The 15,121-nt window shown below is 28.4% G+C and overlaps 1 protein-coding gene across 1 annotated transcript; it reads left to right on the top strand.

Annotated features, from left to right (window-relative positions):
- The first annotated feature begins 7,010 nt into the window (after positions 1–7,010).
- On the top strand, positions 7,011–9,215 carry LOC100800695 (protein EPIDERMAL PATTERNING FACTOR 2-like). The gene is made up of 3 exons (NM_001254304.2): positions 7,011–7,230; positions 8,115–8,164; positions 8,899–9,215. The coding sequence occupies exons 1-3, from the start codon at positions 7,131–7,133 to the stop codon at positions 9,085–9,087; spliced, it is 339 nt and encodes a 112-aa protein (NP_001241233.1). The 5' UTR covers positions 7,011–7,130; the 3' UTR covers positions 9,088–9,215.
- Positions 9,216–15,121: the final 5,906 nt, after the last annotated feature.

The following is a 15,121-nucleotide window of genomic DNA, read 5'->3' as shown; positions in this document are numbered from 1 at the left end:
AAATTGGAGTTTTGGTTTGGGTTATTTGTGATCTTGTAGTGAGTTGGTGGTGGTAAAGTTCCCTTCTTTGGCTCAAGTTTCTACCCTTCTCTTCTCTCCCTAAGAAACTAAGCTTGAAGACATTATCGGTAAGGAAAGCTTAACCTTTGTAATTAAATTCTATAATTGTTAGAAATGATTCTAAAATGATGAATGGATTTTGTGGAAAGTGAGTTTTTGTCATAGTTGAAGTTTAGTAGTGTTGAGGGATGATTTGAAAACAAAATTTGGCTATGTAGTGAATTGTTTGTGCCAAACTCAAAAAACTACAAAATTGTGTTTTAGCTTAAACCAAAATGATTTTAGCTTAAGCAAGTTTTGGTATATATTACTTCCTTTGTTCCACTTTATACATCATTTTAGAAAAAATATTTCAAATTGCTTGTTTTATAAAAAAAACAATGAAGTATCAATTTTTGGTCAAAAATTACCCTTAGTAGAAGTAGTTAATATTGTGTAGAAAATTAAAAAAATATAATTAATTAGAAATCTGAAGAATACATTACTCCATTTGTTTCAAATTATATGACGTTTTAGAGGGAAAAAATTGTTTCAAAATATACGTTGTCTTACAAAAGTAACGTACCATTAAATATTTTTTCGGGATTATCTTAATCAATACTTAGTAAAGGTAGTGTATAGGAAGAATAAATGAATTATTAATTAATTATAAAATTACATGATATTTTTCTATTAAACATCATACAATTTGAAACTAAGGAGTAGGAACTTACATAAAATATTTATTGCAATTCAAAATATTAATTTCATTTCTTAATATTTGTGTCAACTTTTTTTTAAGGAACTTATGTCAAAACCTTAAACATCATATAAAATGGAACAAAGGAAGTATTATGTTTAAATGAATTTTAAAAGTTCAACCCATATTTTTTCTCCTCATTTATTCATATATTCTAAATTGATAACTCTAATACAACCACAATGTTTATGAAGACTTCATATTTGAGAATTTTTGTTATATAATTGAAGGAAAATAATTAATCCTTTAATTAAAATTATGTTTTCTTTTGGATTTTGGAGACTATATACATATATCATTAAAAATAATATAAAACAATAAATGCAATCATAAATGTTTTTAATATAATAACTTAAATGCAATTAAAATGTTTATGTTGACTTGACTTTCCTTGAAAGAATATATATTTTATAAAACATACATTCATTAATTCATATATTTAATTGAAGGAAAATAATTAATCCTTTAATTAAAATTATGTTTTCTTTTGGATTTTGGAGACTATATACATATATCATTAAAAATAATATAAAACAATAAATGCAATCATAAATGTTTTTAATATAATAACTTAAATGCAATTAAAATGTTTATGTTGACTTGACTTTCCTTGAAAGAATATATATTTTATAAAACATACATTCATTAATTCATATATTTAATTGAAGGAAAATAATTAATCCTTTAATTAAAATTATGTTTTCTTTTGTATTTTGGAGACTATATACATATATCATTAAAAATAATATAAAACAATAAATTCAATCATAAATGTTTTTAATATAATAACTTAAATGCAATTAAAATGTTTATGTTGACTTGACTTTCCTTGAAAGAATATATATTTTATAAAACATACATTCATTAATTCATATATTTAATTAATTAAAAAATATAGACTCATAAAGAAATATTGTGAAGGGCATATTTAAAGAGAGAATATATTAAAGAAGAAAAGAAGTTACAAAGTTAATGTTATGTATATTCTACAGCAAAGAAAAGCTTGCAACCGTTATAAATAGCTCAATTATTTCAAAGTCCCACTAGTGGCTTTCATATTTCTTACAATGGTCTAAAAACAATAGGCATTATACACTTAATACTTATCATATCTCATTGACAGAAAGAAGTAGAGACAAGGTAGAGAAGAATAATGGTAGGAGAAGAGGCAAAAAATATTAGTGTCACTGAAGGAAAAGATTTGATCAGCGCTCTTCCCGATCCACTCGTTGGAGCTATCATTTCTCTCCTTCCTAACACTGAAGGTGTAAGAACCTGTGTTTTTTCCAAGCGATGGAAAAAGGCGTGGATGCATATGTCACATCTTAACATTGATCAGGTCCAAATGATGAAACCTTTTATCCAAGCTAATCTCTGTGGGGTACACCATAAGAGGTGTGTTGATGTGCCTTTTCAACATCAAAGGGTAGATCCCAACGAAAATTATGACTTGGATGTAATTGATAAAACAGAAAGATTGATTATCTCAGTGTTGAATTCACACTCTCATCCCTTGGAAAGTTGCAATATTCGACACCTACCCGAAAGTTGTGCGAGTGGTAATGTTGTTTTGTTGATGAAGAAGCTTCTCAAGGAAAAAAATTTGAAAAAACTTTCCATGGAGCAAACTGATCCTATTCATTGGGACATCTTGCAAAATGCTCCACAAGGTGTGAAATACCATGAAATGACTATAGATTTGCCTTTTGAGATTTTCTCAAGTTTTGAGGAACTTGAGTTGAAGAACTATTACCTCAAGACAAAACCATCAAGTGGTGATTTTGCTCAAGTTCTAAAAAAATTGACCTTTAAGAATATGATGGTTGATAAAGATGATTGGGAAGGAATTATGTCTTATTGCTTGTGTCTCGAAAATTTAACCATTGATAATTGTATGATGGAAATTATTAAGATAAATAACCCAAGACTCAAGTTTTTAAGAATTTGTAGAATGGAGGTGATTAAGATTGATGTCTCTGCTATTAACCTTGAGATCATTGAGATTGATACTGTTGTTTGTAAGCCTCAAAAGGTTACTTTTGAGACCCCAAAAGTTCATTTCCTTCGTTCTTGTTTTGATGCAATTGGAGGGCAAAATGATTGCTGGGTTCGAAGCAAGCTTTTGCAATCAGAAAATATTCTACATGCTTGCTGTAGCAATAAGGTAAGTGTTCCTTCTCTCTTCCAAATTGTCTCCGATAGGTTTTTCAATGATCACATTATATTGTCGCATAAGTATGTTTGGTTGTTTTTAAATTAGTAGGATTGCCAATTTGCCATATATTTTAGTTGAAATTGCCTAATAGATGTTTAAGCCATTAAGATAAATATTTTATGTTAATCTCATCAAAATCCTCTCCATGCAATATACATTTACATTTGAAAGGGTAGATAATTCTTAAATCCACTTACCTTATGTTGAAATTAAACATTCTCTTTTGCTGGAATAATGTTGTTAATAAGGATCAAACTTTAGAATATTTTTAGTCATAGATGTTGTGAAATCATGTTATGACTCAATAATTACAAAATCATTTTGAATATTAAAGGAATTCATATGAATAGTTTTTGCATTTCATTTCTAACAACTTTGGCATAATAATTTTAGAAGTTTATTATAATGTGGAACCTTAACATTTTGAATACAACAGTTGAGTCAATCTGAATACAATCCAAACAAATTAAGGCTATAATTTATAGATGTGTAATACAATTTCTTAATATTTTCATCTATTTCAATTCTTATATAATTGTATTTGCATATTGTTTCAGATACCTCAAGGTTCAACTTCAAGTTTTGCCAATATATTTGAGAACCTTGCTACGTTATGCATTGGTTTAGATTTGGAGAAGCTTAATAATGCCATGTCTCTCTACTCAACTCTGAAGTCATGCCCTATGTTGCAAACTCTTGAAATTAATATTCAGGTGCACTTACATGTTCCATATAATTATTTTTATTCTTTTGAGCATGCAAGCTAAATTAATACACATTTCGTAAGGGATTATTTTTCTTATTTCTTAGGCTGATGATGATGCATGGGATTATCATGGTGATGAAGATGAGGAGGAGGCTGATGGTGATGCAAGGGATTATGATGGTGATGAACATAATGAGGAGGGTTATTTTCCTTACCCTAAAATCTTCTTTTGGATGAACATGGACCCCTGTGATTGTATAAATCACAAACTAAAGACCCTTAGCATAAAGGGATTTGCAGGAGAAGAACTTGAGGTGGAGTTTCTTAAATACATAATAACAACAGCTAAAGTGATGAAGAAAATTACTATTTGGTTTGTTGATAATTGTTCATGGGCACAAGCCACTAAAACAAGGTGTTTGATGTCATTTAAGAGTATCTCTCCGAACTTGTCCATCATTCTCAATCCTGGGCCAATATACATGGCAAATGGGGACGGAAACTTTGAAACATGGATGTCTACTCTAAGAAACTAGTAATGTTACTAGTGACCATGACCAAACTATGTTTTAGATTCTATTTATTAGTTTTGAACCTTAAATCGCACATTTCTAGTCATGTTTCTAGTGACCATGAACCAAACTATGTTTATTACATTGCAAACTAAGGGTTGTGTTTACTGGTAATTTAGTTTTGTATGATTTCATATATTTTTATTGATTAATTTTATGCATATTTATTATTTAAATGAATGTCTTTTTTTATGTAGTGAAACGAAATTAGATATAGATACTAAATACGACTAATTGTGGATATGTATAATGCATTTATGTTTTATTAGCTAATTTGAATTCAAATCCCGATCTTGGCATTGGTTCAAGGCAAAGGTAAGATGTGATAGGTATTTATTTTCATATTGATGTATATATATTATAGATTGCATTTGGTCTCATCTTTGATGTTCATTGATGTGTTTTATATGGGATAAAATAGCTCTTGCACTCTTATAAATGAATATTTAACTTATAAAGACTTCAAATTATATTTTAATATATTTAAAGAAAGTCATGTCTAGAAATACAATTTTTTTACATGACTAACTTAATTTTTGGTATATAAAAATTTATCCAATTGTATTTAAATTTTTAAAAATAATATTATATATATATATATATATATATATATATATATATATATATATATATATATATATATTTATTGATTAGAGTACCCCTTGTATACTTTTTTATTATTAAAATTGGATTTTGCTAAAAAAAAGTAAAGTTGTGAGCATGTTTTCAATTATTTGTTGAAGTAGATTACATTTAATTGCACATCTTTTGTGAGATCCACATATAATAAATTTGTGCACTTATTTTTCATCACATATTTTCTAACACTTCTTTTATTGGTGGAAATCTATGAAAAAAAATCTTAAAATTTTATGGATTCCACATGTTATTTAATTATTGTATCCTGATTTTTTTAATTTTTAATAAATTTTAACAAAAAAAAAAGGGTGATACAAAATGTGTTGCTAAGTTATACTTAAAAAATAAAGGAAAATGAACGAACGATTGGAAATTGGAGATTAATTTTAGTGTTACTTAATTAGAACAACCATGCATCCAGCATCTTGATTGAACATACATACCTACTACTAGCTCAGTCCAAATCCCTGTGACACATTAACGGTCCGAAAGATATAAAACCAAAAGGTTCAGAAAAGACATTAATGCATTTATCCATCAAAAGCATAGAAGAACTGAAAAGAAGTTCATTTATTCCGAAGACCTCATCTTCACGTTTATTATGCCTTCAATTGTGCGTGCCCTTGGGGTCTGTGTCTCTGTTCCTACATAAATTTACTGCTTGCCCTTGCAAGTGTGAACTCTCTTCAAATTCATTGGGCATTAAGTGCCTTTTACGTTTTTGAATTGAATTGAACATTGTATAGTCATTGCAAGTGCATTTTCAAGAGTATTTGTGAGCCTATATTATAAGATCTCATTATTATTGAAACTATTCATGCTCAGTATGAAAATATACTATTCATATATTATTAAAAAATATAGTAGCAGTAGACTGTTACAAGAGATAATAATTTTGAATTTTGCATACGTGTCTAAATATAACAACATTAATGAATATTTTTCATTAAAAATAAATTTATTTAAGTCTAGAACAATTTAAAATAATAAATATTTAATAAAACTGCTTGTCTACAACTTAAACTCGAACCTATTAATTTAAATTAAAACTAACCTTATGGTTTATCTGCCACTTGACAATGAAGCTTTTTTGTTTATCAAACTGAATAGTGAAACTTAAACAACCCATGTGACTAACACAAAGCAAACTATTATTTCGCTTTGTACTAAAACTATATTTTGTAATTATGAGTTTTAATATTTTTTTTTTCAGGAAACATATCTAATTATCTGAATACATTTTACACATACATATTAATCACATAAATAATAGATAGTAAAAGACATCTCCTGATGTCAAAGGTTAGCTAAATAACTGCACCAAAGTAACACTGTTTACAATTTAAACTTGTGTAATAAAAGTACTAAGTTGGATTTTTATTGGTCGATCACTGACACAAAATGTTGGCGTTCTCTTAAATAGTAAAATTCAGGTTGTGCCATCTCTGCCGCGCAATACATTAATTCTTTAATTTTAAGAACGTTTTCTTAAAAGAAGACATACAATAATGGGCACAAATTTATACCAATCAATTTTTGAATCTTGTAGGATTGATGACAAATTAAATAACATTCAAATTTCTGCAGGTTGGTTTTTACTGGAACATCCAATTTTTCATTCAGATATTTATATTTGTCAGCACGTTACACAGATTTATATCACTCTTTTTACCTCTTCAATTTTCTCTGGTGAATTACTACATGTTTCAATTAATGTCACCTCTCAAACATTGTTTTCTTCTTCTCATACTTTTTATTTCCCTTTCCTCTGATTGGTGAAACCGTGCGTGCGTGGCAGAAGACTTTCCAATCTGCTTGGTCTAAATCAGTGTCACAGTACATACATATCAAAAAGGTTACAAGTTATTACTGAATTTCATAATTAAATATCCTCTTCATTTATAGTTTATGATGATAAATGTTTTTCAGTTTTATTGTTTCTGGGGACTCACCAAAACTTGTGACATCTTTAATACAAGGCCGTGCATCATGTGAAATGCTGCAGATGTACCACATTGCACATTTAATAGGGTGCCCTTTGAATCTTCGTATATATATTTCCACAAAGATTCTGTGTAAGTCATCAAAGAAACTCACACAAGTACAAGTTCATCTTCATGTTTTTTTATCACTAGCCTTCTTTTCCTCTACTAATGTAAACTGGCTTCAAGCTACTTGAGTTTATACTTTGATGCAAATATGAGCACCTTCTCACTTGGAACTCACAAATTTTTGCTAATTGTGGTTTTCTTCACTGTGATTTCTATTGGTTGGAGCCTTAGAGTGATCCCAAATCATGGTAAGTATGTAGTAATATATAATATTCTTTTTCTTTACCTAACTATCTGCTTATGCATGTGTCAGAATGTTTATTAGTATAGCTTAAATAACAATCACAATAAAAGTCTTGTCCCATTAGGAATGTTTAGTAGTTCCTTTTATTCTTAATTATAATATTCTTTCAATTAATTCAAAACATTTAATAAAAGTAGTTATTACATTAAATTTATCAATTATTTATATTATAATTTTAAAATTACTCATTTATTCTTTTTTCTATTCACTTGTTTATTTTTTATTAATATTTAGAGAGAAAATAATTAAGTCAAAATATATAGAAAAAATAATTAATGCATATAAAAATTACAAAAGAGTCTTATAAAAAAGAATAAATAAATTTTTAAAAAGGATCTTAGGAAGGAAGGGAGTATAACTTAATAACATTAAAATATATTGAGGTTAATTTCATATAATAACCACTATTACATGTGTATATTTGGATTACATTTTGCAAAAGTATTTCAAATCTTACTTCTTTCAAACTGAGTTTAAAAAAAAATTATTCTCAAACATACCTTTAAAGGGTAATCAAACATAATTTCAAATTGATTTTACTCTCAAATGTATTTTTGAAACCCTCTTACCAGGAATCCAAACACACCCTACATCAGTTTATGTAAAATCATATCCATTTTTCAAGAAGGCATAATGGTAATGCATTATGCTTCAGTTAATCTCACCTAACGCATTTCAAATGAGGTTTGAAATTTAAATTTCAAGTTGAAAAATCCAATATTTAAGAATTACATTATCTCATGAAAATGGACACTTTTGTATGATTGTGACAATTTTACTGGTTAAAAAGGCTGGGCATTTTATATGTGCCTTTTCCCTTGTTTGCAGATAAGTTGGCCAGCTTGCAAGAAGAGAAAGCAACGATTAGAGATAAAAAGGTTAGAAAGTTGCATTGTTGTGTAGCAATAATGTTTTTCTCGTGTTCTCGTGTCACAATTTCTTTGCTATTATTCTGCACTTTATCCTTCATGGTAAATGGAAGAATGAGAAATTGAAATCCTCTTTTCTGCAGGATTAGCATCTTTATCTTTGAAACTGATGTGTTGTTTAATTTTCTCTCATTGTAAATTATACATAAGGATATGAATTTAATAATTTCTGTTTTCATTTTTTACCTTTACTTTCAACTAACAAAAAATCCTCACATTATTTTTACTTCATATAATCAACTGTTCGTATAAGAAATAGTAAAAACAGAAAATAATAAAATATGTACAATTTTTTTTTAAAAGAGCAAAAGATAAAACAAAAATAATGACTTTTTATAAATAAAACTAATAATAGAAAATGTTTTCTGAAATCAAATGACTCCCTACTTTCTAATAAGATACAATAGGATCAGCCACACCCTCCATTTATTCACTGTGACTTCATTACTTTTTAATGATACAATTTCTTCACTCATTGTTCCATAAGACCATAACAATAAGGAAAGTGTAAGATTTGAATTTTCCTCTCATCTTTTTAACTATAAAAAGGAATGTAGGGTTGGTGACAAATAATTGTGACATGGAAATATCATTATTATATAATAATGTGGTAACCCATGAGTTTGTGGGTCAACAAATTGAGTGAGTAATTATTTGTTGTATACCAACTTGTGATTTCATAGGAAGAAGAAAACATGGGAATGGAACTCTACCCAACTGGCTCCACAATACCAGATTGTTCCCATGCATGTGGACCATGCTCTCCCTGCAAGAGGGTGATGGTGAGCTTCAAGTGCTCCATTGCAGAATCTTGCCCCATAGTTTACCGATGCACTTGCAAAGGGAAATACTACCATGTACCCTCCAATTGATGACCACAATTTGTTTTTTTTTTTTTTTAATTTAGTCTAGGATAAATGTTGTAAGTCTTAAGAGGATGATGTAGATTGGATATTTTTACCATCTGGAATTTGCTTAGATTTGTTAGGCACGGCGAAAAGCAGGCATAGTATGAGTTTTTGTTGTGGCTTGCTTGGGCATCTTAATTTGACCATGTTCTTTAGCAGCAAAAGAATGAACTTGAGATGAAACATTTATTGATAGGCCAAACATAAACAACGCATTCATGCTTTTAGTGAGTTTTATTTATAAGTTTAATATCAAATTATTGACATTATATATAAATGATGTATAAAAATAGTATTCGCAAATGTATTCTACTTAGTAATAACAATAGCCTAAAAAAGTTTGGATATCAAACCAACAGACCAACTATGTTTTCAAACAATTAATTTTGTAAAATTAAACATAAATTTGAAATTTAAAAAATATCTCACAGGAATTAAAATTAAAAAATAAACTTACAAGGAAAAAAATGAAAAAACATTAACTTAATATACCAAAAACATATTTGAATATAAATTATATATAACCCACGTTTTTAAAATCAGACCGACTGATGTAAGTAAAAGACTATTGAACTAATTTAGCGTCCAGTTTGAATAAATCATAGATCAGCCTTGTGAAATACTAGTCAAAATACAGGAAAATCGGTCAAAAAATGGTAAAAATGACACAAAAAAAGTTAAAACTGAAAAAAATTCTGGTTCACAGTAAGTCAATAAAAAATATTTAATAGACATCATTTTGAGTTTAGAAGTTATTATTAATTGGCATTGTTATATAGGTTAAAACTTAGATCTAAATGTTATGATCGATTTAAAACTTGTTACTGTTATTTTAGATATATGTTTCCATTCCCGTGTTTAGAATATTGTCATTAAAAAACTTGTTTTATTGTTACTATTACCCATTCTCTTTTTTAATATTTACTTTCACTACTAATAAGAACACTTGATCTTAATTTTTGTTTTTGAAGAATTGATTTACTTCAATTTATTCAAGATAATAGAAGAAACACAATCTGGAAAATGATCAAAGACTTGGATGTTAGGCATGATTAACTTACCTTCTAACAAAACTCACCAACACTTTATCTTTATTAGTACTCTTTTAAGATATTTCTATTATAATAAAATTGATGAGAGTCGTCGAATAAAAAGTAGTAAAACTTAATAAAATGCCAATAGAACTTACATCATTCGATAAGTCTTGCGGAAAATCTACCTAATAAAAACATTTTTTACTACTGTTCCTTATATTTTTTTTAAATAAAACACAACACAAACACATATGTAGAGCTTTGCATTGGGCCCTCTGCATCAGTCCATTCAACAAGAGAGTCTAGAGACGCGTAATCATAGGGAACTGTTTGGAGCACCATGTATTTTTGTCGGTACAGTCAGCATTTTTTCAAAATACCAAAAATGTTCTTATGAATATTTCTGGTTATAAATAGCATATTAGTTTTTTTAATTTTTTCAGCGCCTTTTTTTTCGTAAAATCGCACTCCCTTAGTGTAACTTACTTTTGTTAGTATCCTTTTGTGAGTATTTGTTGTCGTCAGTGGTGTACGTACATTGTTTACGGATATACGATGAAGTTTGGTGGTTTTTTATCGCCAGAGGAAAAGAGATGCGTATTAAAAAAATTCAAAACATACGGATCGTCAATATGTATGTTTTGAATTTTTTTTTAATTATAATTTTTTTAGAATTTTTTTATACATTTAATTTATTTACAAAATTTGATAATTAAACACATTTGATATTTAACTAAATGTTGTATTTAGATGTTTATTATAATAATTAATAGTTAAACAAATTTGATATTTAATTGAATGATGTATTTGGATGTTTACTACAATGATTGAAAATTAAGCAAATATGGTATTTAATTGAATTATGTATTTAGATGTTTATTACAGCAATTAATAATTAAATAAATTTGGTATTTTTTTACATATGTAAATTTTAATTAAACCTATGATTTTTATTTACAATTTATATATGTAAACAAATTAATTATTAGATAAAAATTAATTATCACAAAATTTATTATGTAAATTTACATGTCCATTAAATATACATTAGAAATTTTAGTGTTATATATAATGATATTAATTATTTATAACATAATTGTTCTATTAGCTCAATTGATTAAAGTGTTGTACTAATAACGTGAAAGTTACAAATTCGGTCAATTCATATGAGGCTTGCAAATTAGAAATTCGTATTGAACTTACAAATTGTCAATCTATATAAGCTTACGAAAGGACAAAATCAAAATTTTACATATTATATTCGGGGTGTACCATCAAAAATATTGGATGCGCAGTTCCCATAATCATAGAATGGAAGCCCAATAAAGGAGACACTTTTTAAAATTTATCAGAGGCACTCACTATTTCCACTCCCCTTTATAACTTTTACACTCCCCATTCCCGTTGTCTTTTAATTTTTTTTCCTAAACTACCTAGTTAATAGACTCCCCTCATCTTTCTCCCTCCCATACTCTTTCTCGAAGAAGAAAAAACAAACACACCATTCCCTTCCTTAACTCTCCTCATAAATGTTTCATATTACACCCACAAATGAAAAGGACGATCATAGTAAGGGGGGGAGAGGTGTCCATGGAGTCATTTTTTGTTGAATTATGTATCTTGTTTAATATTTTGATTTTTAAAAAAAGACTACTATTAAATCATTTTATATTTTTAATATGATAAATTATTATTAAAAAATATTTTTTATTTTATGGCGTGATAAGAAAAATCTTGAATGAAGTTAATATTTAATATTTTTATAAATAAATGAAATAGTTATTTTCAGAATTTTGTAAAAAAAAATATAATTTTGTTTTTTGTTAAATTGATATTATTAAGTAACATAGTAAAAATATTAAATAAAGAATATTTAATACTATATGTTATGAAATATTTTAATTATTTAAAAATATAAGTGTTATATTAGTTTATATTTTTGATATAATAAATATTTTCATTGAATATTTTGTTCTTAATCAATCCTAACAATACAAATATTATGCAATAAAGATATCAATCTCCTTATGCTAACAATAATTATGTTCTATTTTATTAAAAATATATATACTTATATATTATTTTCAAACATTGATCTTTTTATAACTCTTTGATTTTTATGTATAAATTATATAGGAATCCGCATTTGCAATATGAATAACACTCTCTAGTGGGTAAAATCACAATGATTTTCTCTTTCATTCTTTTTCTCTCAATAATTTGTAACTTTTTTTCTCTCTAATTGTATCTCAGTCTCTAATTTGACCTCTATCCACTTAAATAAGTGAGACATACTAGCATTCTCATTTGGGTCTTTATTCCACATAGAAAAGGAGTCCAAAAAACCCAACAAATCTCACTCTCACAACTATGCGGAGGTGACCGCCAAACCGGAAATCTCATAGCAAGCTTCAAACTTCCCTCTTAGTAATGCCTTAGTCATCATATCAACACCATTAAAGGATTTCACCTTCAAAGGACCACAAACATCTAAATGCACCAATTCAAGTAACTCAGATTTTTTAGAGGGAGGATGCTTCTTGAAGGCTACTCTGATTTGCTTACCAATCATGCAATGAGAACATTTCTCCAAATCCGCATTCTTCAATCCTAGAAGCATATCCTTCTTGGCTAAACAATTTAACCCCTTCTCACTGATATGACTAAGCCTTTGGTGCCACAAAGATGCCTCCATATCCATAGCATTCACATTGTCTCTAGCAACCAAAGTTTTTGTCCAATACAACTTTGAAATTTTTTCCCCCTTGGCCACAACCAGGTTACCTTTGGTGAGTTTTCACTTTCCAGAACCAAAGTGGTTATCATAACCAGCATGATCAAGTACCTGCACAGAGATCAAATTAAAGCGGACATCTAGAGCATGTTTCACTCCTCTAGGTAGCAACTGCATTTCCATGTTGGTTTGCAAACAAACATCACCAATAACAATCACCTTGGACACGCCATCATTATTCATCTTTAAGAGTCCAAAATCACTTGGAGCGTAAGATGTGAAGAATTTCTTCCTGGCTTTAACATGTAGTGTAGCACCACTATCAATTATCCACATGCTTTCATTAGATACAAGATTAAGCAAATCAGGGTCATAGAGAATAACAAGATCATCACTGGTAGCAGTAGTCACACGGTCATCATCATGATCCTTCTCTTTTTGCTTACCCTTCTTGTCTTTACTCTCCTTCTTCCATAGAAAACAACTCCTCTAGATATGTCATGTTCTGTGACAATAATGACACTTAACATTCTTGTACTGAGACCTGGACTTGCTTCTGCTCTTGTCTCTATCACTCTTCATATGTGCCTCCATTGTTCAAGCAAGTAGAAAAAACAGTCCCTTAACGAAAGAGCTCCGATACCACTCTGATAGGGAAAATAGGCCAACACAATAACAAACTCTATAACAGAGTAATAAGTAGCGGAAATAAATTCCCCCAAACTTGCAATAACTTGTGAAGAGCACCAATAAAGTATAGAGCGCAAAATAGAAATTAAAGAAAACAGAGACACAATTTATTTAACATGAAAAACTCCTCAATGCAAGGGTAAAGATTACGGATCGTCCAGACCAAAGAAATAACTTCACTATAATCAATAAAGATATAAGAGAACCTCCAAAAAGTGCATTAAATGTGCTACAAACAGTCAAATCAAAACAAACTCCGAATTGGCAGTCAAATCAAAATAAACTCTCAATTGGTACAATAAAGACAAGAAAATAAAATCTCAAAATATAAAACAGATAATGCGAAACACTTATCTTTCTCTCCCCAGATATTTTTTTCCCAATCCAACCGAACAATTTGAAATATCACACGCGTAGAACCTGCTATCCAAAAATCAGTCTGATCCAATAATGAACGAATACGCAATTGTAATCTTAAAAACGCTCTTTATTGGATATGTCAAAATCACAATTATTGATTTTTTTCTCTCATTTTTTCTCTCTCAATAATTTATAATTGTATTTTCATAATCTCTCTTAATGTATCTCACTCTCTAATCTAACTCATCTCCACTTAAATAAAAATAAGTGATAGACATACATACCAGTTTTCTCAATTGAAACTTTGCTCCACATTAAAAGGAAAAAAAAAAAAACAACACATAACTTATAATTTATAGATTAACTAAAATTTAATCAGTACAATTATTGCATGTCTAATAGTCTAACACTCTTTTTCTTGAAAAGAAGAGTGAAAGAGACATGTCATCCGTATATGTACGGTTGTACCCACTAATTTTCTTTGCCCCATAAATCAGGTAATGGAATTCTAAGTCAAAACTTGGAGTTGGACTCACTGGCTACTATTTAATAATTTATTAAATTTAGTAATTTACACACTTCATTTTTCCACATAGAATATAATCATATATTCCGTAAGAGCTTATCTCATTCACAATTTTGAGTCAACAGATCAGTTGTCTGTTAGGTGATAAAATTGAAAACTTTTGTTGATCAGAGAAAAGTAGGAGGAATTTTAAATATATATTTAGTGTAAAAATAATATTTAATATTTTTGAATTATATAATTTTGTGGTGATATTTTAATATTGTTTCAATGTCTTAAAAGAATGAAAATTAATTATAATATTTAAAGGACATACAATTTCATATTAGAACGAATACCACGAGTAATATGAAACGAGCTTTTAAAATGTGTCACTCACACTAGGGACTATATATATACCATTTTAGAGTATAGTTGATAATTTGACAGAAAAAAGTTTCACATTCATTCAAATAGTTGTTACAGACAAAACATTATTATGTTCAAACAAAATCAGACATTTGTAACTGTGGCTAACATGTAAGCAGCATATTTTCACACCCCACGTGTCGGTTATAGCTGTTATAGGTGACAAAATATAATTGAGGTAAAAAAAATTAACAACCCTAACTAATTAAATTTTAAACAGGACATTGATCTCATTGAAATATTCAA

The sequence above is a fragment of the Glycine max genome, chromosome 8 (assembly GCF_000004515.6).
Source record: "Glycine max cultivar Williams 82 chromosome 8, Glycine_max_v4.0, whole genome shotgun sequence".
NCBI classification, from domain to species: Eukaryota; Viridiplantae; Streptophyta; class Magnoliopsida; order Fabales; family Fabaceae; genus Glycine; species Glycine max.
Note: the sequence above shows the minus strand (reverse complement) of the source record. Positions and strands in the feature narration are given on the sequence as shown.